The 24,087-nt window shown below is 36.3% G+C and overlaps 2 protein-coding genes and 1 long non-coding RNA gene across 4 annotated transcripts; 1 reads left to right on the top strand and 2 right to left on the bottom strand.

The window, feature by feature from the left end:
• Positions 1–3,653: 3,653 nt before the first annotated feature.
• Positions 3,654–7,502, bottom strand: LOC121759521 (COP9 signalosome complex subunit 6a-like). Its single transcript, XM_042155135.1, has 9 exons — positions 7,188–7,502; positions 6,965–7,053; positions 6,436–6,529; positions 5,595–5,656; positions 5,439–5,517; positions 5,243–5,335; positions 4,913–5,013; positions 4,466–4,521; positions 3,654–3,985 (listed from the first exon to the last, which is right to left on the bottom strand). Exons 1-9 carry the CDS (start codon positions 7,420–7,422, stop codon positions 3,904–3,906), a joined length of 891 nt encoding a protein of 296 aa, XP_042011069.1. The 5' UTR covers positions 7,423–7,502; the 3' UTR covers positions 3,654–3,903.
• Positions 7,503–12,063: 4,561 nt separating this feature from the next.
• Positions 12,064–12,783, bottom strand: LOC121758567. The gene is made up of 2 exons (XR_006041510.1): positions 12,729–12,783; positions 12,064–12,249 (listed from the first exon to the last, which is right to left on the bottom strand). It is a non-coding gene; the product is annotated as an uncharacterized LOC121758567 (long non-coding RNA).
• Positions 12,784–17,720: 4,937 nt separating this feature from the next.
• On the top strand, positions 17,721–19,381 carry LOC121758437 (protein DETOXIFICATION 22-like). Of its 2 annotated transcripts, XM_042153836.1 has the most exons (3): positions 17,721–17,823; positions 18,125–18,406; positions 18,473–19,381. In XM_042153836.1, the coding sequence occupies exons 2-3, from the start codon at positions 18,157–18,159 to the stop codon at positions 18,970–18,972; spliced, it is 750 nt and encodes a 249-aa protein (XP_042009770.1). In that variant the 5' UTR covers positions 17,721–17,823; positions 18,125–18,156; the 3' UTR covers positions 18,973–19,381. The 2 variants fall into 2 exon arrangements, with proteins under 2 accessions (XP_042009770.1, XP_042009771.1); XM_042153837.1 differs by having other exon boundaries at positions 18,125–19,381.
• Positions 19,382–24,087: the final 4,706 nt, after the last annotated feature.

Genomic DNA, 24,087 nt, shown 5'->3' with positions numbered 1-24,087 from the left:
GTAGTTCGTACGGCCGGGGACGTACTCTTCATTCGTTGCCGGATGTGGCAACTTGTACTCGCGGTGCTTGGTCCGCTTCTTTCTGGCGGGGGCGGCGGCGGTAGAGGGGGCGGCGACCGAGGGCTCGTCGGCGGAGGGGGGCGGCGGCGGTGCGACGGGAAGGGGCAGCAAGGCGAGTTGGAGACGACTCCATGTCAGAGAGACCGTACGAATCCGTACTGAAGTCGGGGTCGTACTGCGTGTTGTCGTCAAACGACCGATATTCGTCAAGTTGTGTACCCGGCCACCGTGCGCCATCTCCAAATATCGGGCTACCAGGACATGAGTATCCACCGAAATCCATTTTATAGCGTAATTTTAGAGTTGAAAAGTGAATCGAAAAGTTACAAATGAAATCTAAGGATGGTTTATTTATATAAACAAAATTTTTGAATTTAAAAAAAAAAACTAAAACGCATTGCTTCGTCCGTGTCGCCCACAGTGGGCGGACGATGGCGCGGACGATGCCCTATCGTCCGCGCTTCGTCCGCGGACTAAGCTTAGGGCGCGGACGACGCATCGTCCGTCGTCCGCGCATCCATCGGGCGCGCTATCGTCCGCCCCATTATGAATGCTCTTAATTACTCAAATCTCATTGGGCGCGCTGTCGTCCGCCCCATTATGGATGTTCTTAATTACTCAAATCTTGAAGTAAATCTTTCTTTGTTTGGACCAACCAACTAAATCGTGATTTTGGGACCCTCGTCCTTTAATTTTTCTAAACTTTTGACAATTGCTACCGACCGAATTATTACCTAAGCTAATGAAAAATATATCATCATTCATCACTGATTTGACGAGTCATTTAGTCCAACTTACTTTGATTCATCTTAGAATTTGGGGAAAAGGAAACTCGAGATTAATCGGGTGACAATTCACTGTAGCACCAAAAATTGATTCATTCACTTCCTCATTTAATTAATTTTCCCTTACAATATACTATGACTATAAATTGCTACACACACACACGCACATTAAATTTAATTATCGAAATATTAATTATTTTCAATCAAATAATAGTAGTAGTGTCACCTCAATTGAGTTAAAGGTCTTTTTATTCCCTTGGGTATATAACATGGAATTATGAAAGCAGAGGTACCATCAAAATTATTTATTTAATATTGGAGCGGGTCTAATTATGGCAAATTACTGTTTATGTGGAGATGCAAAAAGAAAAGAAAGAAAGAAAGATTATATTGTTGATGTGAATTAAACTTTATATCAACGTTATCTCGTGTATCAATAAATGTAAACATGATTAACCTCCCTTTGCAATAGGCCATAGGCCATAACTTCCACTTTGAAGATTCGTATTACGATAATAAATTTAGACCTTTCCTAATGACTTTTACTGCTACCAATTTAAAATCTTTACCGTCCAATTTTTACCATAAAGTTTCAAAAACTCATCACTTGTTCAAATCCTAATCATTGGTTTACAAGACATCGATGACAGCTTAACTAAACCCTAGAAAATTACACTGCGATTTGAAAATTTGAAAGTAATAGTTGTATGATTATATGATATGATGTGGATGCTATATTCAACCAAAGAATAATGGTCACACATATATGTGTGGAAACAATAAATTAATCACCCATTAATCGATGCACATTTTCCCTTCAATCAAAATGTAAATTTTAGCATTCACAGTTCCCCATAGTTATAATAAATAGTAATCCCTCCGTCCGTAATTAGAAGTGTCATTCTTTAGTGACACGAATTTTAAGAAATGTTAAGAAAAGTGGGTGGAATAAAGTTAGTGGAATATGAATCTCACTAGTATAAATTAGTTTTAAATAAAATATGAGTGAGATGAGTTAGTAGAATGTTTATGATAAAAGTAAACCAGAACTCCTATTCGCGGACGGACTAAAATAGAAAAACGGGACTCCTATTTACGGACGGAGAGAGTAGTACATATTTAGTGAAGTAAGCTACCCATTCTTGTCAAAGAGAAAGACAAATCACATTACTCCCTTTATCTGCGAATTGTAGTTTCATTTGTTTACTACTCAAAATTTAAAAAATGTTAACAAGGGCTAGAAAAAAGTCAATATTATATATATCTCATTTATGTATATTAATTTTAAATTAAATTAGAGTGAAATTAGTTTGTGGAATTTGGGGCCCTACCACTATTTATAATAAAAAATAAACTTTTATACTCCCTCCATGTATAAAAAATAGTTTCATTTTGTCATTTTGGGATGTCCACAGAAAATAGTCTTATTTCTAAAAATGTAAAGTTTTCTCTCATACTTTACCCACTTTTTCTTCTCTCTTCCATACATTACTTACTTTTTTTCATATCTCTCTTACTTACCTACTTTCTCTCATTCTCTCTTACTTTACCAATTTTTCATTAAAACCCGTGCTATCTACAAATGCGACTATTTTTTGTGGATGAAGGGAGTCCTATATACTCTCTTCATGTTTTAAAAATATGAAATTTTGAAATGACACGAGTTTAAATACAAAATTGGTAAAGTAAGAGAGAGATAAAAAAAGAAAAAGTATGTTAGTGAAAAATGGGTCTCAACTCGTTAGAGAGAAAGAAGTTTACTAAAATAGAAAATTTCTATGTTTAAAAAACAGACTATAAAGGAAAGAGTTTATATTTCTAACAAACATATGGAGTGTGCATATATATGTTGGCATGGTAATAGAGTATTGAATGTTTGAAGCAGGACTCGAGTTTGATTCCACTATGACACAACCTTTAATGTTCCGTTCATTTAAGCATAAAATGAGAAGAAAAAAGAAAAAAAAAGAGTCCATAAACCACAAAGACTAAGTTGAACATCAATAATAAAATATATCCGTTCATAAAAAATAGTCTCATCTTTTCATTTATCCACAAAAAATAATTTCATCAAACAATAAAAAGTTTCTCTCAAATTATTAACACTATTTTATCTACTTATTCTATTTCTCTCTTATACTTTATGCACTTTTTCTCGTACTTTATCTATTTTTTATAAAACTCGTGTCGTCCATCCATAGGACTATTTTTTTTGACAAAGTGAGTAATTATTTGCAAGCTTAGGAGCTTAACAAAAAGTAATTTTAAAATTTAGAAATTATATTAATCATGCATGCTAATGAAAAACTAATTTAACAACATAAAAAAAAAAAGAATGGTTTCTTCAAGATAGGTTAGATATTTCTTATACTATTCGTTAAGTAGTTTAGGAGGTTACCCACTGTTTATTAGTAATAAAAATAGAAAGAGCTGGATGCTTTTGTTCCATCACGACTTATAAAATAATTATATTGGAAGGTAAATTTTTTTTTTCTCTTTACCAATCTAAACAGCAAAACCATTAATTCCAATCATCTTACACGATCGACGGAGAAGCTATAATTATGATATAAATTTCATAGTCCATTTCAACCTCATATGATTACATAATAAAGTTAAAATATACTCGAGCACAATTATATACATTCATTAATTATCATCGTTGTGTTCGATTGCAATTCTCAAAATTTACAGTATTTTTTAAACACTGTGATTCAGTATTCACTAAAACATATACTCAGATTGAAATAACCTCTTGATGATTCAACATACTGCTGTTCATGGGAAATGAGCTGCTACATAGTACTATTTAATTAAATATAACGAGGTGCATTCATAGATTTAATGCCAATTCACTACCTGATCTGAGTATAAACAAAAATGAAAATGCCAATCTACATATGCATGTCTGGAAAACAAAAATGCATGAACACAGACAAACTATTCAAATGTTCATCACCTCTGGGTTCATTTATATTTGTGATAGATTCCTAGATAATGTAGTCTGCATTCTTCAGCGGTCAAATTAATAACAATGGCAACGAAAAAGAATAAACGTTTAGATAAAACCAGTCCGGCCACCCCTTCGGCTATGCCTGTCGTAAGCAGTGTTGAATTTGTCCACCAATTCATTCATTGTACTGCATAAGAAGTTTACAGACAATGATCAGAGCTGACATCAAAGTTCTCTATTTACAGTTAGAAACAAATTCTAGTTGGTTCAAATTTCTACATATGCCACAAGACAGATGCTTGAGTTTCCAGGAAATGATACATCAGGTAGACAACAACTGCAGTTAAACTACTAAGTGGTGAATGAACTATAAGTTCAAGCATCGAGGTCATGGTAGAAGCTTTTAACACATTCATAAATCATAATGCATTAAACCAATCCAGGATTCCAGGTGACTCCAAACATCTCTCCTAATAGCATAACACAGAATCAGCCACACAAGGCTAAGACACAATCCACTTGATACGACCATTAAGTAAGGATTAACCAAATCTATACTAATCCTAACAATGTCAAATCCTATAATGTATCCTGCTTCAAAAGTACATACACGACTAAAAGTATTATTCAGAAAGATAATAGCAGGACAAATATATAAAAGAAATACCTTGAGCAATTGGTAAACATGGCAAGATATGTGATCAATAATGTGTCGTTGTATTCCTGGAAATAACAATATTAAGTCATTATGAAAGTATCGAGCAGAAGAAAATGAATTAAGTAAACAAATTTATATATAACAGTATCAATACAAGCCAAAGAGCCAACTCTCATGGGGAGAGTTCGGACTTACCCCTCGTTAATTAAGGAAAGATCTTTTTTCAAAACATAAATTAAAAAAAGGTGAGCTCGAGAGGTTTGAAATCCTTCTTTTCCTATACTCTCCACAGTTTGAATTTGTATGAGATAAGCATCATGCAAGTCATTAGAGGACAACATGCAGCTTTGACAGGTATATTCAAAAAAACAAAAAAAAGACCTACTATCATATTTAAAGTGAATAGTACTAAAAAGAATATTCAAAACATAACCAAACACTACATGATGCACTCACCATCAAGAAGTCATCTTGAAATTTTTCAGATTCAATAGCTGGCAACCTTCTCAAGAGACTAGAAACTTGCCTCAGCAATGAATTCTCCAAGGGAATCTCACCTGCAAGCAGCAGTAAATTGAACATAAAGATTAAATATGGAGCACTTAACAATCTATCGGACTTTCTCCATACTCCAAACAACAATACATACAATTTCCAGATAAAAAATCATGCTACAGACATCTTTCAAACAAGTAAACCTAGTTGTTTCACTCAACCAACGAAAACAGAAAATGAGATGACTTCTCCATTTAGAAAATTGAAATTTCAGAAAATAAACAGACATACCCTTCTGCATGGCTAGAAGATAGTGATGAAGCACTCTGACTCTACTATTTAGCATTTTGATGGCACTGTGTATACCAGTAAGATGAGCAGCCACTGCCAATATTAAAGGTAAAGAGGCTGAAATCCTATGCATCCTTGATAAGAAAAACAATGATATAACATGAGGATTTAATTCATGTGATAGTGAAAGGCTCACACTGAGTTGCAGCAGAACCCCCGTCAGATGGTTTAAGGTGGGCAACATGATCAACAGATATTCTTTCTGCTTCCACTGTCTAGTAAAAGAGAAAAAAGAAGTTGCAGTACACAGCTAAAATTTTCTCAGTATTCAATTTATAAAAACAAAACATACCTCAATGGTGTAGCTTGATTGAACAAAAATAAGCTGGGGGTTGCCATCAATGACATGTAACTCTGGAATGGTAATGATCATGAACAAAAACAGTAAAAAACAGAAATTAAGCTCATGAGTAAATAAGGAGTTAAACTAAAAATCAATGGTCTAACATATAGTTCTTGATGTACATTCAAGGGGCCTATTCTATTGCAGCAAATTTACCTCCAACATATTAGCAATCTTTTAGTTGCCTATATGAGGCAATGTGCCAATGTCCTAAACAGTTAATACTGAAATGAAAACAGCTAAGGGTAGAAGTTATCTAAATTCGCGCTAGAATATATCATCCACATGTAGGCAGATTGCAGTCAATTAGCTCACTTTAACACTCTAATAAGGCTAGATTTAAATGGCAGTCTTAAAGTCCATACAAGATCACAAGCCTAAAGAATTAGATATTGGTCATATGTGTAACCCTTACCTAATACACAACTTTACTTTATATCAAATATCAATCAATATGTTCTGAGTTCCTCTCTCTACGGCAATGTGAAAATAGAAAATATAAAATAAATAAATAAATAAGCAGGTGCTCTGCTTGCTTCTTGTAGAGTAAATAAGAAATCCCCAGCAACTGGCGACTTCTGAACAAAGAGTCAAAGGCCTCTATACAAGAACAATGTGGTTAACGTATGTCATGTACCATTGTAAATCTACACCGCAGGCTACTCCTCAGAAACAGAATTCGACAAACACATAAGAGGAATTCTTCCTCATCACCAAGCACTGAATATATATAGATAAATTATAACATCAAGCCCAATCAAAATGGTGACAGCAGATGATAAATGCGTACCACTTTCATAGATAGTAACCGGCAGATCCTTCTGGGCAGGATTGATTGAAGGATTTAGAAGAACATAAACTGGATTCTCATTGATATCCATTAACTGTGGGGAACAAATGATTCTCACTAATCAGGTAATATACAGAATTTTACTTGTGCAATAAAAGTATAAAATGTAAGGTATGCCAGCTTAGACAATTAACTCATATTTATTCTAATACAACTGATTGCATCTATGTTCAGAATACTATCAGTCTCACTCTGAAAGTCTGAAGATATACACAGCAGGTATGGAGATCAATAAAATATAAGATCGAAACAGTGTTTCACCGCAATTGTGAGTATCACCGGGAAAGCTACTGAAAAATTTATGAAAAAAAACCTATAGCACTTCAGATGATACATTCTGATCCCATGTAATTTTAATATTTTTCACATACTAGGGTTAGAAAGTGATCTGAAAACATAGGTCATGATATCAATTACTAGAAAATTGCTCAATCATAATAGACATGTAGAGTAAAATTTAAGAGCTTACAGATTTGTGAATAATCATATCGGTTTCGTGAGCATCACTCCCCGTTGAATACCATCCAAGTATATAGAACTGAGGAAAAACCTTCTTATCTGTTCAGCATATCAGGTATCAGTAATTTCTAATCCCCACACCCCAAAAAAAGCCCTAATCAGTAAGCACTGCCGAAACTAGCACACTAAAATCTCAAAAATAGGAATGTAATTAGGAAAGGGATAATACGCACAGAGTTCTTGCTTTTTCTCGAGAAAAGCGCGGTCGAGCGAGTGGGTGGAATCGTCGTAGAGAAGCTCGAAACTGTTGAAGATCTCGACGGTGCGGCCGCGCTGGACGCCGATGACGCAACCGACTACGCGGCGGGGATGAGATTGGGACTTGACTCGAGTGAAGTGATCCGAGATGTTGACAATGACGAGAGGGTGGAGTTTGAAGGTAAGCCCGCTGCTCGACGACGACGCCATCTTCTCCTTCTCCCCTTTTCCTTTGGTTTGATTGATTGAAATCGGAAACCTACGCTGCTAATTTCAACTTTGAAGAAGGATTTTACAGACTTCGTTTTATTTTATTTTCTTTGTTTCTGTTTTTACTTTTTTCACAAGCGTAGTTCCGTCCCATAAGAGATGTCACACTTTCCTTTTTAGTTTGTCCCATAAAAAATATCATATTTCTATTTTAAAGAAAAAATCTCTCTCACATGAATATAAAAAAATATATTTTCTCTTTCCATTTAACACACAAAACAAAAACCTCCTAAAATCTGTCATACAAATGTGACATCTTTTGTGGGACGAATTGAGTATTACCCTAAATTTTGGCCAAAATCTCATACGTATATTTTATAAATATAAAATAAATTGTGAAAATTATGAACTCTAATTATTGATTAAATTTCTTATGATTTATATTTTCGACCGTGAAAAGTAACGTAGTCAAATTTAATCTTATGTGATAATCCAATTCTATTAGAAGCGTGATATAGACTTGTAGTAGTACATAATTCAAAAAGATGACAAAACAAAATTGTTTTTCATATACTAATACCCCAATCATCACTTAATTGGAGATAAAAGTATTCCACTGTCAGCTTTATACTTACTACTAATATTATTTCCAAGATAGTATTTTTCTATTCAAGACTAATTTTGGAAATTTATAACCCTATTCGTTAACCATGCATTTTGGATAGGGATGTCAATCGGGCCAACCCGTTCGGGTTGTCGGGTCATTCGGGTACGAGCTATTCGGATTATGATTTTTTCGGGTTGTAAAAATTTAACCCTAACCCTAACCCTAACCCTAACCCTAACCCTTTGGGTTTCTGGCTAACCCGTAGGGTTATTCGGGCCAAAGTGTTTTCAAAAAGCTCGCATAGTCAAAAACACTAAGTGAGCTACATATAAATTAGTTTCATGTCAATTTATGTTCAAACTTAAAACTAAAGATGTTAAAGTATGATAAGTAGTCAAATATCACCAAGGTTTAGCCCATTACATGTTTAAGAGAAACAACGAAGTACAATTAAAATAAAATCTAAGCATTTGAATGACGCTCTTCCACATCAATAACGTTTGAAGCATCAATTGGATCATTGGCATCGAGCTCATAGTCTTCATCATCTATTAAAAAAAAGATATTATATAGTTTTTGATAATTTAAGATAAAAAAAACCTACCATTGGAATATCCACGCAACCACAAATAAGAGCTTGCACTTTTTCAGGAAGGAAGCTATTTCTGTATTTATTCAAAACATGCGCTCCAATACTAAATGAAGATTCTGATGCTACCGTTGTTATAGGAATGCTTAGCACATCACATGCCATTGTAGAAAGTTCTCCAAAGCGGGATGCATTATCTTTCCAATTCTTGAGTAAATCAAGCTCACCATTTTCAGCCACCTGACCTTCCTCCAAATAAACATCCAACGGTGACTTTGCTTCAGAAGTTGCACTTGCTTGATTCTTATATATCTACAATATTAATATTAGAAAATAGTCAAAGTCATAAATAAAATAAGCACAACTATAAATGCATGAAATATTTGAATAAAAATTAACTTACAAAAGTACATGAAATATTTGAAAAAAAACTTACAGCAAAGTCGTCTTCCTCCCAATTCAACAATGCTTGATTAATTTCTCCTCCCCTTACTTCTTCACCCATGAATTCAAGTTCTCTAACTTGACAACTAGAACTTCCACCACTAGCTTGAGGAACTTTAAATAAAGATACCCCAACACCCATTTTCTTATACTCATCATATAAAGCATACAATTTTATCTTCAGCTTCAAAATTTTATCCTTGCTTGTAAGATGATCAATTCTTGAATAAAAATAATCCAAAACTTTGAACTTCATTCTCGGATCAAGCACTGCTCCTATAGAGAGTATTTCACTATACTCTTTCCAATATTTATCAAATTTCAGTTTCATCTTAAGAGCCATAGACTTGACCACTGCATCTTGATATTCAGACATTTTATTCAATAAAGATGCAATCTTCTAGATTTCCATAAAATAGAGATTGGAAGTAGGGTATGATGAACCAGAAATCAAAGTAGTGATATTATAAAATGGCTTTAAGAATCTACACATCACTTCTCCTCTTACCCACTCTTCCTCTGTCGGGCATTGCGTATAATTCAATTCTTCAAATCGCAACATATTCCACTACAAAGCATCAAATATGTGGAATTCCAACGAGTAGGTACATCCAAGCAAAGTGAAGAAGTGAATTCAATACCAAATTTTTGAGCACATTCCTTAAACTTCATCAATCTGCCTTCAGATGCTTTTACATATTTAACACTACCTCTAATCTTTTCTATAGCATCACAAGCAACTTTTAACCCTTCTTGAACAATAAGGTTCAAGATATGTGCACAACATCTAACATGAAAATATTCACCCTTGCACAATAATGAGTTTGGTATTTGAAGTCTGGTCTTCAAAATTTGAACCATAGTATTATTGGCAGACGCATTATCCAAAGTTAAAGAAAAAACTTTCTTCTCTATCTTCCAATCTACCAATATATCAAAAATCTTTTGAGCTAATTCGGGTCCACCATGCGAAGGAGGCATAGAACAAAAGGCAAGTATTTTGCTATTTAATTTCCATCTATCGTCCACATAATGCACAGTCAAACAAATATAACCTGAAATAGTGCATGCAGTCTAAACATCCGAAGTTAAGCATAACATCCCAGAAAGATTATTCAGTCTAATCCTTAGTTTCTCCTTTTCAGAATTATACAAGTTTATCACATCAGCGGCATGAGTATTTCTCGAGATGAATTTTACATCAGAGTTCAAATAAGCGTGATAAGCTCTCACGTGTTCAAATTCAACCCAATTCAATGGAAGATCATGTGCAACCGTTATCTTAGTCATCATCTCCCGACAAATTTCCGGGTCTATTACTTTAGACATAGCATTTAACTTTCCCTCGTGATCACAGAACATAACATTCAAATTTCCAAACATTGGTTTTTTCTTACACACCTTCAAATGACGACTAAAAGTAGAAGTTCCGTGTTTTATACCTTCATATGTGTATACTTGATCATAGTGATTGCACGTGACGGTAAACTTTCCATCCTTATTTGGCTCTTTTGCCTCCGTAAAGTGATTCCAAACGTCAGATGTTTTCCTTTTCTTAATTTTAGAATCATCTAGAATCTGTACATCTTCATCACTTTCCTGAATTCCCTCAACAAAACTTGGAGATGAATCTTCCATATCGATCAACTGCAACATAAAAAGTAGAAAAAGAAATCTATATATTAATAGAACAGTCTTCAACTTCGAGGTGTGGAAATAAGAATGCTCAAATGTGAGAGAAGAAAGCATACCTGATGAATGAGTTCTGGCGTCAAGTTAAATGTCACACTGTTTGACTGAAATACAACAAAAGAAACAGAAATGGGAGGTCTAATGTTAATAAATAGAATAACCATGGACCATACTAACGTTATCAAAATTTATAATAAGGTAAGTTTCAGCTGATGCAATGGAATCAAGCTATATAAAGATTCCCGGTTAAGTATAACAAGTATTAAAAATACAACACAAAATATAATCGGTTAATAAATGCAATTAGTCTAATTAAATTTCTTTGACATGCTATATTCTTGCTAAAACAGTCTTTGTTCTTTCAATGAATTTCATCACAACAAAGAAGAAAATAAGAGGGAGAGCCTTAAATACTTTATTACTTGTATGATTAGATCAAAAGTGTTATCAGACATGATTTCAATATAATTCAAATGTACCATTGTATCTAAAGAATAGTTACGAAGAATAAGTAAAGGAAAGGAAAAACTCAGTATCGTTTTTCACCTTAACTCGAAAGCACAACAAGAACCACAATGGCCTTGATAATTAGAAAACAAATCAGGTAAGAATTTCCAAATATGATAATTCAAGTATGAGGATTGAGGAGTAGAGAGATAAGAGGAGTAAGTTACCTGATCTTCAATTTGAGAGAAAAGGTTGCGCATCAATATAAGATAAGAAACCCTAAATGAAGTTAAATCCCTAAATATTAATATTAATTTTTTTTAAATAGCAACCCGATGGGCCAACCCACAGCCTGACCGGGTCAGCCCGGCCAACCCGACAACCCGACCGGGTCAACCCGAATAGCCCGATTTCAAATTCGGGCTACAAAATTGCAACCATAACCCTATATTTTTATCGGGCTATTCAGGCTAGTCCATCGGGTCCGAGTTATATTGACATCCCTAATTTTGGAGCACCAGGCTGTGGCATTTGGTTCGGGTATCAGGATTCAATTGTAGGCCGACTTGGCCATCATAATAATTATTGTCTTATTGGGCCTTAAGCTATCTCACAATAACAAAGAAAAAATAATAATAAAATGTGAAAAATATTAAGGCCTTGCTTCTTGCAACTTTGCTCCTCCGGAACTAACTACACTGCTCCTCCTATGAGCTATTGTCACGCCCGCATTTCCTAAGGATAGGAAGTACGGTGGACCGCGACTAGGGGAGGAGTAAAGAAGCGGGGAAGAAAGGGGAAAAACAAGAATATTTGACCCAAAGACATTTAATAAAAGGAAATTCATTTTAAAACAAGGTACTGTAGCGACATTTCAAAAGTTTAAGTAACCAGAGTTTAAATGAAAACATTGTTTCGGATTACAAGCAGCGGAAAAAGATCAAGAGACAGATAATGCCGGGTATGACGACACGACATTATCCAAAACAAAGTGAAACGCATTTTGACTTTAACTGCTCAACATCCGTCCTCCCCATCGCCGCTCAACCTGCACATTAAGAAAACAACATGCAGGGCTGAGTACTTATTGCACTCAGTGGACACACGCCAAAATCATAGTTTGTCATGCCATAACAGTGTAACATTGGGGTTTTGAGTGTAATGAAAATAACCCCAGTACACCAAAATATATTTCATAAATTCGACTGCGCAGTCATTTTCCGATATTGCCACCCTTATTCCCTCAATCATACACTATCTGATTCAAACGGTGACAAGGGGCGTGGCCACACCCCAGGTCATCTAGACCGGCCAACTTGCTCTCAGATGGCACCCAGTCTCGTGTACACTAGCCTGAGGGTTCGCAGCCCAACAGACCCGAATTCGATTAAACATATGTGGTAAACCACTTCAGATAGGTTTCAAATCAAAACATTTGGCAAGACAAACAGTTCACCTCCATAAACAATTCCGGAACAGAGTCCGTATTAAAAACAACCCACGTAAAAGTAGGGTAGAAAAGCCCACCTCGATTGCTTAGCTTTTAAAATAATTCCCTTCTTCAACCACACTTTCCTCGTAAACGATCACCCTTTTGAAAGATAAATTGTATCATGATTAGAGTCAGAAGAGACGAGACTTTAAACGACAATGCATGATTCCTACGTGGACGACTTCAACATCTAGCACGTTACACGTACATACACTTAACAACATATTACAAAACAAACACACAAAGTCACACGTTCGAAACACACCCCGCACGCAAACGACGTACCCAAAACGCGCACACGACACACGAACACAGCACTCCAAGTCCTGGCATACCCTTACTGTGCAAACGGCTCACTTGGCTCGGAAAAGGTTCGGAAAAACTCGGAAAAAGGTTCGGCGTCTCGACATGGCTCGGTGTCTCGGCCGCTGGCTCGGCACCTCGGCCACCTGTTCAGCACCTCGGCCGCTGGCTCGGCACCTCGGCCGCCTGCTCGGCACCTCGGCCGCCTGCTCGGCACCTCGGCCGCTGGCTCGGCACCTCGGCAGCCTGCTCGGCCCCTCGGTCACTGGCTCGGCATCTCGGCCGCCTGCTCGGCACCTCGGCCGCCTGCTCGGCACCTCGGCCGCTGGCTCGGCACCTCGGCCGCCTGGCTCGTCCCGTGCACACTCACTTTCCTCCAACTTCCGATTCTCAAACCCTATACAACATTCACACCACACATTCTCCGTCCCAAAACACACCCAGACACCTGGGATCATCCCTTCAAAACCCCCCCACAACACTGCCCTAGGCCGGCCCCTAAAACTCTCGGCCAACCCACGCAAAACCCTCGAACCAAACACTGATTTTCCCGAGCCATCTCTTGGTCAAACACACCCACATTCATCACAAAAACATAGCACTCAGAATCACGCCAATTGCACATGAAAACATCTCCCAAAAACATACAACTCGTGAAACTGCGCAGTTTACTTGCAAAAATCATAATAAATTCATACGACATCCAAAGAGGCTGAAAATTACACACCACACAGAAGCCACATTAACCTTTATACAGTTCAAAATTCGTACCCAACGGAGATCGTTTGCTTAGATAAAAAGGGGTCGGAACCCACTGCCAGTTACTACCAAAAACATGCTCAACCATATCACATAGCCACAAACCCTATTCAGCATCTAAACCATCCAAAACGTCCTATATGCATGAGTTTTCGAATTAAACAAGGGTTAGGGTTTGGTTACCTTTCTTCGATAGTTCAAACGTAAATTCGAAGCTTTCCCTACACCGATTTACAACGTACGAGCATAACACCTTGAAGAAGCCAAGATGATGATGAGAAGGGGATGAATGGGGAAAGGTAAACCGAGAGAGAGAGGGGCGAGAGCTTACCGTGAGAGCACACTTCGAGAGAGATGAGAGCTAGAGAGCGAGAGAGAGAGAGAGAGAGACCGAGAAGAGAGAACGAATGGAAAAGAGGGGGAGGGAAATCGGTTATGAGGGAGTGGGGGCGGTTGAGAGAATCATGGGGTGATGGGGGAGGTTTTTTTTTTCGAAAAAGAAGAGAGAATTGGGGAGGGAGGGATTTAATTTGTTAATTAGGAGTTTTTATTCATAGCTTAATTACTTAATTCCATTTTAATTTGCCTAGGTAGAAAATACCACATCCACAACACCCAAATAAACACAAATAATATTTTCCACACCATATTTTAAACACACAAACATAAAAATTTCATCCTTAATTAAAAGAATAAAATTCCACAAATTTTCGGGTATTACAGCTATACTAAGCTCATTCTTGATATGATAGAATGAAATGAAATGGAATGGAATCAAGGAAATGAAATTATGAAATGATATTCCTACTTTCATTCCACTCTTTTGTTGGATAGTAAATTATTTTAGGAATCACCGCTTCATTCCCCTTGAGAATATCCATTCATTCGATTTACCCAAGGAATGATCATTTCATTCCATTCTCTTTTTTTTTATAGATTTAAAAAAAATTATACTAACATGTTATAGTATTATATTTTATTTCAATTCAATATCATTTCAATATTATAATTTTTAGATTTTATAATCTAACATTTTAAATTTTTTGAAATAAAATTACACACATAGTTTTGTATTATGTCGAGTTAAAGTAGCGTGCATGATATATTATAAACTTTTGTTTGAAAAATAATTTTGACGGAAATAATTACACTAGTAACTAATATTAAATTCTAAAATAATTAATTATTCATATTCAATTCCATCTCTCTACTATTTGTAGTTACCAAATATAGAAAATGAATCAATCAAAGTATAGCAATTTCATCCTTTTGTATTCCTTGCCCTTACCAAATACTAATCCATAAGAATGAAATTATCATTCCATTTTCATGCTCACTTAATTCCCTCCTTATTATATTTCATCACTGGCCGATCTAGGGGGCGACTGCCCCCTCCTTGCGACTAATTTCCCCTTATTTGGACATAAAATTCTCATGTCCACCCCTCTCTGTTTGCTCTGACGTCGCCCCGATGATCGGAAAAAAAGTAATCATATTCGCCTTAAACTAAGCTAGTGGAGTAATATATATTCCACCCTCTTTGTTCTTGAATACTAGATCTGTAACCGTATTCCATCATACCAAGAAAGATCTAAGTATTTAAAATTTAAATGTTTTTACATGCAAGATAGACTTAGATAATAGAGGTAAATACATGAATAATATAAGTATTTTAGATTTAAGGAATTTTTTACTCAACATTACTCTCATCCCTCAACATTCACGCCATAATCTAGTCGTTGTATGGAAGTTTAGGCAAGTCAAATCGATAAAATTAGATGCACTACTTTCTCTGTTTGTGAATATCAGCTCCATTTTTCTATCTTAATTCATCCGTGAATAGGAGTTTCAGTTTATTTTTACTATAAATGATAATAGAGTTTCGACTAACTTATTTCACCCACATTTCATTTAAATTAATATATACAAGTGAGACTTATAATCCACTAACTTTTTTTCACTTATTTTTCTTAATATTTTTTAAATCTGTTGCCAATAAATAACACTTTTAATGATAAACGGAGAAAATAGATGATAAGTTTAAAATATAAACTAAACCTGACAAATGAATTGCTTAAAGTTTAAATAGATTATTTAGAACCCATTTCCCAACCATATACTTAATGCGTGAATCAAGCACGTGATGAATTTTTTTTGTTGTTAATTTGTTACTACGTCAATATATATAGTATAAAACCAGTGATAGTGATTACGACTTAGGGGACATTATTATCAATTGATAATTTTTTTTAAATTGATAACTTGATGTGTAATTTTTAGGTTTATTACAAAAGATAATATAGCACTCAAGTTCAATTAATTAACCCAAATATTACAACTTCACTGCAAGATTACAGCTTCGTATGTAGTTATTTTAGATGTCGATCCACAGGGAAGGTAAAGATCAATTAACTCCAATATAAAGAAAACACATAAAAGAGGGTATTTTGATTTGAAGATTTTGATTTCTAGATTATGCAAAAACAATTACAAGAGATTAAATGAGCGAGACGAATGAAGAGAAGAAATTGTTACTCCAAACATTCACGGATAAAACAGTGATTTAATCTAATGTCCAATTCTATCTTATGAATTACGGGACTATGAAATCAATTCTCGATGCTAGCACTGAACATGCTCGACATACAATAGCTTAAGAATAGTTGAACACATATTCTATAAACTAATTTTCATTAATCTATGGATCCTACGGAAGCGCGAGACTCAAAGATCAATTATTATAAGCACAAGAAATCCATTATCAAATTATCATTTAAACAAATCTATTTGATAATTCATTATCACAATGATCCATCTTATTCAAAGTTAAAGAGACATTTGAATAAGAATAAGTATCTACTACAAATGATGCACCAAAAGTAATAGATTTAAACAATAAAATTGTGATAACGACGATCATAAGATAAAGAAGAACATAGAATAAATCATACAAACAAATTATCCGATTACATGTTTGGAGCAACACTAAGATTTTTAGCCAAACATTTCAAAAGTAGCGAAAATAATAAATTGAGAGTCAGCCATTAAAACCATGAAACCAAATCCAAGATAATGTATGACTTGAATATTCTGTCAAGTTCTCTTCAATAGCAACGTCACTTTTCAATCACTAGCTTCCAAAATTACTCCACCAAATCAATCTCTCTCTCCAACACCTTTTTGTCCTCTCACTTGCTCTCCCCTTTTTCCCAGAACCCTCTGACACCTTTCTTTCCTTTTTTCTTTTCCTTTCGTCCCTCTCTCTTCTTGGAAAAAAAAGGAACTGCCGCATGAAACTGCAATTTTGCAGTTAAAAAAACAAACGCCCGACCGGGCGTTTTTGTGATGTCAGAACGCCCGACCGGGCGAACTTTCTGGACTCCTCATGCATCGAACATTTCACCCGGCCGGGTGTTTCTTCTGCCTGCTCTTCTGACGCATTTACAGCTTCCAACACCCAAAACTACACTCAAAACACGACTTGGTGAATTACAATTAACATAGAAATGTTTAGTCTACGGGGGGAAAGTATAGGAAATATGCTTCGCATCAATAACTAACAACTATGTTAATAATTTATGTTATAGATGTCAACATGAAGATATTTGTACGTCAACTAAATGAGTATGTCTTCTATTAACATGTAAGTGTTGGTGTCAATAGAAAGCATACGTATGTCAACTACATTTAGTTGACATACAAATATGTTCGTGTTGACATCTATAACATAAATTATTGATATAATTGTCGATTATCATTATTAATTTTAAAAAGTTAGTCTAACGTAACCCTTTAACTGGGTCTATAATTAAATAACAGTTCATAGAATAAAAAATTAAGCAGATTCCTTTTGTCACAAAAATCAAAGAAACGAAACAAAATGTGAGAGAAATTGTAGGTCACATAGTCACTCCACTTTATATATGCATAGATAATTGTGTTTTCATTACCAACCGCACTATTCTCAGACACTCTACATATAAAGTTTGTACTAATAAACACCACAAAGAATAATACTATGAGAATAAAAAACAAGGTTCTCTCAAAATATAAAACAAGATATTACAGGTGAGTTCTTTGACTCCATTTCATTTTACTGATTTCTTCATCTTCAGTTATCCCTTCTCTTTAGTGAAAGCATGATTTAATGTTTCTTGTCTGAAAGATTGTTGCAACTCGTCTTGGTTGTTACGTAAGTGACTAAGTGTGTGTGTACGTCTGTTTGATAGTATAGAATAGAAATTGTATCAATTCTTCAAGAAAATGCTCACGCTCCCTTTTGTGTGTTGATTAGTTTGTGTAATCACTAATCACATATGATTATGTTAAAACTCATAAAACTAATGGACAATACATGTATAAATTGCAGAAGGGTAGGTGCAAGAGCTTGATCACTATAGAATGGAAGGAAGCATGAAGGAAAGTCTGCTGGATTTAGCCAGAGACGAAGCCAAGTCATCTTTGAAGAAGAAAATATGGAGTGAGATAAAAAAAGGTCTTGATTGTAGCTGGTCCAGCTATACTAACACCATTTTCAACATTTGGTGTACATGTAGTCAGCCAGTCTTTTATGGGCCACATTGGCTCCACACACCTTGCTGCTTACGCCCTCGTCTTCACTGTGCTCTTCTGATTTGTCCTTGGCATTCAGGTACTGAGCCCTGGTTGATTTAGTTTCTAGCAAAATAAAGATATTTTTTTGGTTACAAATATGCAGCTAGGCATGGTTGGTGGGGTGGGGACTCTATGTGGGCAAGCATACAGCGCCAAACAATACGAGAAGCTTGGAATTTATCTTCAGCAATCGTACATCATCTTGCTCGTTGTTTGTGTTCTGGTCATACCCCTGTTTGTGTTTGCTGCTCCGGTTCTGAAAGCATTAGGACAGGACCACAACATTGCGGACATGGCAGGGGATGTCGCTCCCTGGTTCATCGCTGTCGTCTTCTTGTATGGTGCAATGTACGGCTGCAATGCCTATCTGCAGTCTCAGAGCAAGAACTTCGTCTTGTCATGCTATGCAATTGTCTCCTTGCTCACGCACGTGCTCCTCTCGTGGCTTCTAGTTGTGAAATTGGAGTTTGGCGTTTCTGGCGTCATGTCATCCACTTGTTTGGCTTTCTTGATCATGAATTTAGGCCAACTTTTGTATATGGTGTCCGGAGGATGCATACAGACGTGGAGAGGCTTCACGGCCTTAGCGTTCAGAGATCTTAGACCGACGGTCAAGCTTGTAGTGTCGTCTGGTGTGATGATCTGGTTAGCCTCCTTTTATCATAACACAACATAGAAACTGTTTGTGTATATGTCATACGACTTGTGTGTTTTGTCTTGGCGTTCTTGGAGTCTCATCATCACTGGGTGGACTAAGGCGTGAGCAAGTGGCTAAAGCGTTTGCACGTCTCTCACCTCTTGTTGCTGTTTATATACTTTTGAACAGCGTTCAGCCTGTTCTCATAGGTGAGCCCTGCTAAACAATAATTTTTTTAAAAGTCTCAGTCGGTAATAAAATAATTTTTTCGGGATTTAGGTGTTGCGTCTGGAAAGGTATTGTCGCGTATGTGAACCTCGGTTCGTATTACTTGGTAGGGGTACCTCTGGATTTGAGTTGTGTGCTAAGATGTGAATGCTAATGACACCCATAATCATTGTATTATATTATAGGTCATTTGGTGACTTCTACGTCTTTTCTATCTGACTTCAATTTTTTATCTATTAATTATTTCTAAATAATTTGAACAGCTATTCTAGAGAGAAATGAATATTACTCAATTTATTCTAGAGCAAAATAATATGCCATTCTGAAGTATTATGTTATGTGATCTAGCCCATGGATCGACAATTCTAGATTTAGTCAAAGTTAACCTTGCACTGATTAGAGGAGTTCGAGCTTATAAATAAAAATATATATATTTTGTATAAATTGATTCAAAAGATTTATGCTCAAGAGTTATTGAAAATATTCATTGAAGAAGACGGTTTTAGGAATTAAAGTTCAATCAATTTAGTTGTATGCGAGTGGATCGAAATTTGACCAACAAAAATCAAATAGAGTTCAGAAGACCGAAAAGGATATCACATAATAAGCAACCAACACCATAAGTTCGAACAAATCTACGAGATTTACACCAAAAACGCAAGTTTCCATGTTTTATTAGAAGCAAGAGCAAACACCCTTTTTAGCTATAGAGTAGATCATTGTTAGATATCACATTTTCTTCTATAATTACATGTTTATAAGTGCAATTTGTGTAAATAACAAAAAACAAAAAGAAAATAGAATGATTTTGGTCAAACGAATATCAATTGAAAGAATAAACTTATGACGCGATAATATTATGAGCGAGCCAATTAAAACAAAAGTTTTAACATTGAAATTTTTTATATGGCACAAGATAAAACTAAATTGTTAAGTTGATAGTATTTCAATAATAATATACTCTTTTGTCCCATAAAAATAATTTTCTTTTTTTCCTTTTGGGCCGTCCCACAAAAATAGCCACTTTCCATTTTTGGCATGTTTTTCTCTCTTATGATGTGGGGTCTCATTTTTCATTAACAATACTCCAATCACTTTTTCTTTCTACCTCTCTCTTACTTTATCAATTTTGCATTAAAACCCGTGTCATTCTAAAATCTCTATTTTTATGAGATGGAGAGAGTAATGATTGTTAGTATTAATGTAAAAAATTGAGTCCATAAATTGCAATTAATCCCTCAAAAGATGTCATTGCTTATATACTTCAAATCCCCTTCACCTTTCACAGTTAGGTATTTATACATGGAAAACAATGACTAGAGGAAGATGGTGGTCATTAATGATCGGAGAAAGAGGACCGACGACTGGAACTGCAACAATTGTAACAAAATGGCCAAGGAGTAGGTAGAGGAAGTTAGTAGTGTAATCCTTACGGACTCAATGTCCCACATCGGCTGCAAGAACAACCGGTGGGAAGTTTAAAGACTAAATGAGTTTTTTCTCATACCAGGCTAATCTTTTAAATGAGTTCTCGTGTTTGGTTTGTAACAATTTCCAACCATTTTCTTGACTAGTGAATGAAATAGTGGAATTCTTCTTTATTTGAATCAAACTCATAAGCTCTTCCAAATCTTTTTCGGAGCCTCGATGGTCATTCTTCTACAGTTCTACTCAGTATTCTTGATGTACGACAACTCTGTACTAGATATTAATGTGTATTGTGTCACGTGTGATTTAAAGATACTGCGTGTTTTATCTTAATATATTGATTGTAAGATTGAGCCGCCAAATTATGCATAAACTGGAGATAGGTGATTGAAGGAAATGAGAGAAGAAATATGGATTGGAGTTCACTATTTTGAGCTGCAGAGATTCAGCAGCCGTTGGATCTTTTAGTTAAGATCTTTTAATCATGGCCGTCCATTGTAAAGACTAGTCATTGGTTTGTTACACGACTGTTTAAATACCTTTGTAAAATCCCTTTCTTCTTCACTTTTATAATCTTTCCATCTCAGATTCCATTCAAGATCTGTAGTGTGTGTATCTGTAAATTCCTCTGAAATAATACCATTTTACTTTCCGTTTATCTTGAGTCTTATTTAAAGCTTCCTCAATTTCTCGTTCAAGCAAACCAGTGGCGTCGTCTGTGGGAAGTGGAGATTTACTACCGTTGAAGAGAAATTAGGGTTGCGATCGATGGCATCAAGGTTCGAGGCAGAGAAGTTCACCGGGAAGAATGATTTTGCGTTGTGGCGCATGAAGATGCGAGCAATGTTAATTCAACAAGGGTTGTCCGATGCTCTGGTTGTCGAGAATGATGAATCAGAGGAAAAAGAAGTTCTTGATGAGAAGGCGACTGCCAAGAAAGAGGAAATCCTGGCTAAAGCTCACAGTGCGGTTGTGCTATGTCTCGGCGACAAAGTGTTAAGAGAAGTGTCGAAGGAGACAACGGCATCCGGAATCTTGAAGAAATTGGAAGGTCTGTACCTAACTAAATCACTTGCCAATAGGCTATTCATGAAACAACACTTATATTCCTATAAGTTTATTGAGGAGAAAGCTATAATTGAACAGTTGGAAGATTTTAATAAGGTCGTTGATGACCTTGAAAACATCGATGTGACGATTGGTGATGAAGATAAGGCGATATTATTGCTCAATGTTCTGCCGAGATCATACGACCAGCTACGTGATGCGATTATGTGTGGAAGGGAAGGAACCATCACAATGATGGAAGTGCAATCGGCTTTGAGTGCGAAAGAGCTGCACAAGGGAGGTGGTCGTGGTCAAGAACAGGTATCAGAGAGCCTGAACATAAAGAAGTTTAAGGGCAAGAAGAACTACAAGAAGGATAGTGATACACCCAAGGCAGTTTCTAAGGAACAAAAGGAGACCCGATCTTGTCATTGGTGCAAGAAACCCGGGCATTTGAAGCGTGACTGTTATGCTTGGAAGAAGAAACAAGCGAAGGAAGCAGCTCATGGTAAGGCCAATTCTGATTGCATTCAAGAGAATGAGGAGGAAGAAGAAAGCTCTTGGATTCTTGATTCCGGGTGTAGTTTCAACATGTGCCCAAAGCTTCATTGGTTCGAATCACTGTCAGAAGCTGCTGAATCTGTTGTGCTAGGGAATAATCAGATTTGCACTATACAGGGAGTTGGAAATGTAAAATTGAGGCTAAGTGATGGATCAATGAAGATCTTGAGCAATGTAAGATATATCCCAGAAGTTAGAAGGAACTTGATATCACTTGGCTATCTTGAGAGTAAGGGATGCAGTTTTGGATCTTGTGGGGGAAAAGGACCATTCAAAAGGGGACTGATGTGGTTTTGCAGGGAAAAAGAAAGGGAAATCTCTACTATCTTGATGCTTCTGTAATAAAAAATAGAGATATCAACATTGTGAAGTCAGATCCAGTCAGTCTCTGGCACTTGAGGTTAGGACATCCTGCAAATGGCAGCATATTACAACTGATCAAGAAAGGAGTGATATCTGGAATTGATGATAAGAGTGATCAAGCCAATGATGATTGCATATTGGCCAAGGCAAAGAAACTTCCATATATTAGAGGTAAACACACTTCTCGGGCTCCTTTGGATTATGCACATAGTGACTTATGGGGCCTGTCCAGTAAATTTAGTGGGTGGGGGGAGATACTACATGACCATCATAGATGATTACTCTAGAAAAATCTGGTTATATGTGTTAAAAGAGAAATCTGAAGGTTTTGGGAAGTTCGGAGATTGATGCAAGATGATGGAGAATGAGAGAGGTTTTGTCTTGAAATGTCTAAGAATAAACAACGGGCTTGAGTTCTTGTCTAAGGAGTTTGAACTTTTCTGCCAAGAAAGAGGTATAAAGAGGCATAGAACAGTTCCTATGAACCCTTAACAGAACGGTATTGCAGAGAGGGCAAATAGGACTATCATGGAGATAGTGAGGTCTATGCTGCTAGCATCTGGGATGGAGAAAAGATTCTGGGTAGAGGCTGCTGCCACTGCAGTAAAACTAATCAACATGTGCCCATCTTCGAGCATAGATGGTGATACTCCTGACTACATGTGGTATGGTGAATATGGTGACTACTCCCCGCTGAAAGTTTTTGGATGTAAAGCTGTTGTACATCAGAAACTGAGTAAATTGGATGCTAGGGCTGTGAGATGTGTGATGCTAGGTTATCAGCCATGGGTGAAGGGGTATAGACTCTGGTGTATTGAACTTGGAAACCAAAAGATTGTTGTCAGCAGAGATGTGATTTTCTCTGAAACAATCATGCCATTCAAATCGGTGGAGCAAGCTCAGAATGATATTGTTAGGAGAGATAAGTCTACTTCTAGTTTGGAGGTGGAGCATGAACCTGTGGTTGTGAACAAGGATGGTAGTGAGTCAGATGAAGAAGAGCAGAGTTCTGATTATAATCAGACTGGTAAAGCAGAAGAGTAGGAAGATCTTAGAACTTACCAACTGGCCAGAGATAGGGTAAGGAGGAAAGATGTGAGACGCTCATACAGATATCTTGATTCAGATATGCTCTATTTTGCTTTCTGTGTAGGTGAGCAAGTGGCCTTCTTTGAACCTGAGTCATATAATGCAGCAGTAAACTGCAAGGAAATGGACAAGTGGTTGATAGCAATGATTGACGAGATGGATTCTCTCATCAAGAATGGAACATAGGTTCTTGTGGATAAGGTTGAGGGAAGAAAGATTGTCAGTTGCAAATGGATCTTCAGGAAGAAGATTGAGTCTGCAGATAACGAGAAAGTCAGACTCAAGGCAAGATTGGTGGCAAGAGGGTTCACACAAGAAGAATGTGTGGATTATACTGAAGTCTTTTCTCCTGTAGTCAAGCACAC

This window comes from Salvia splendens, chromosome 12 (genome assembly GCF_004379255.2).
Source record: "Salvia splendens isolate huo1 chromosome 12, SspV2, whole genome shotgun sequence".
NCBI classification, from domain to species: Eukaryota; Viridiplantae; Streptophyta; class Magnoliopsida; order Lamiales; family Lamiaceae; genus Salvia; species Salvia splendens.
This window is presented reverse-complemented; position numbering and strand designations above follow the sequence as displayed.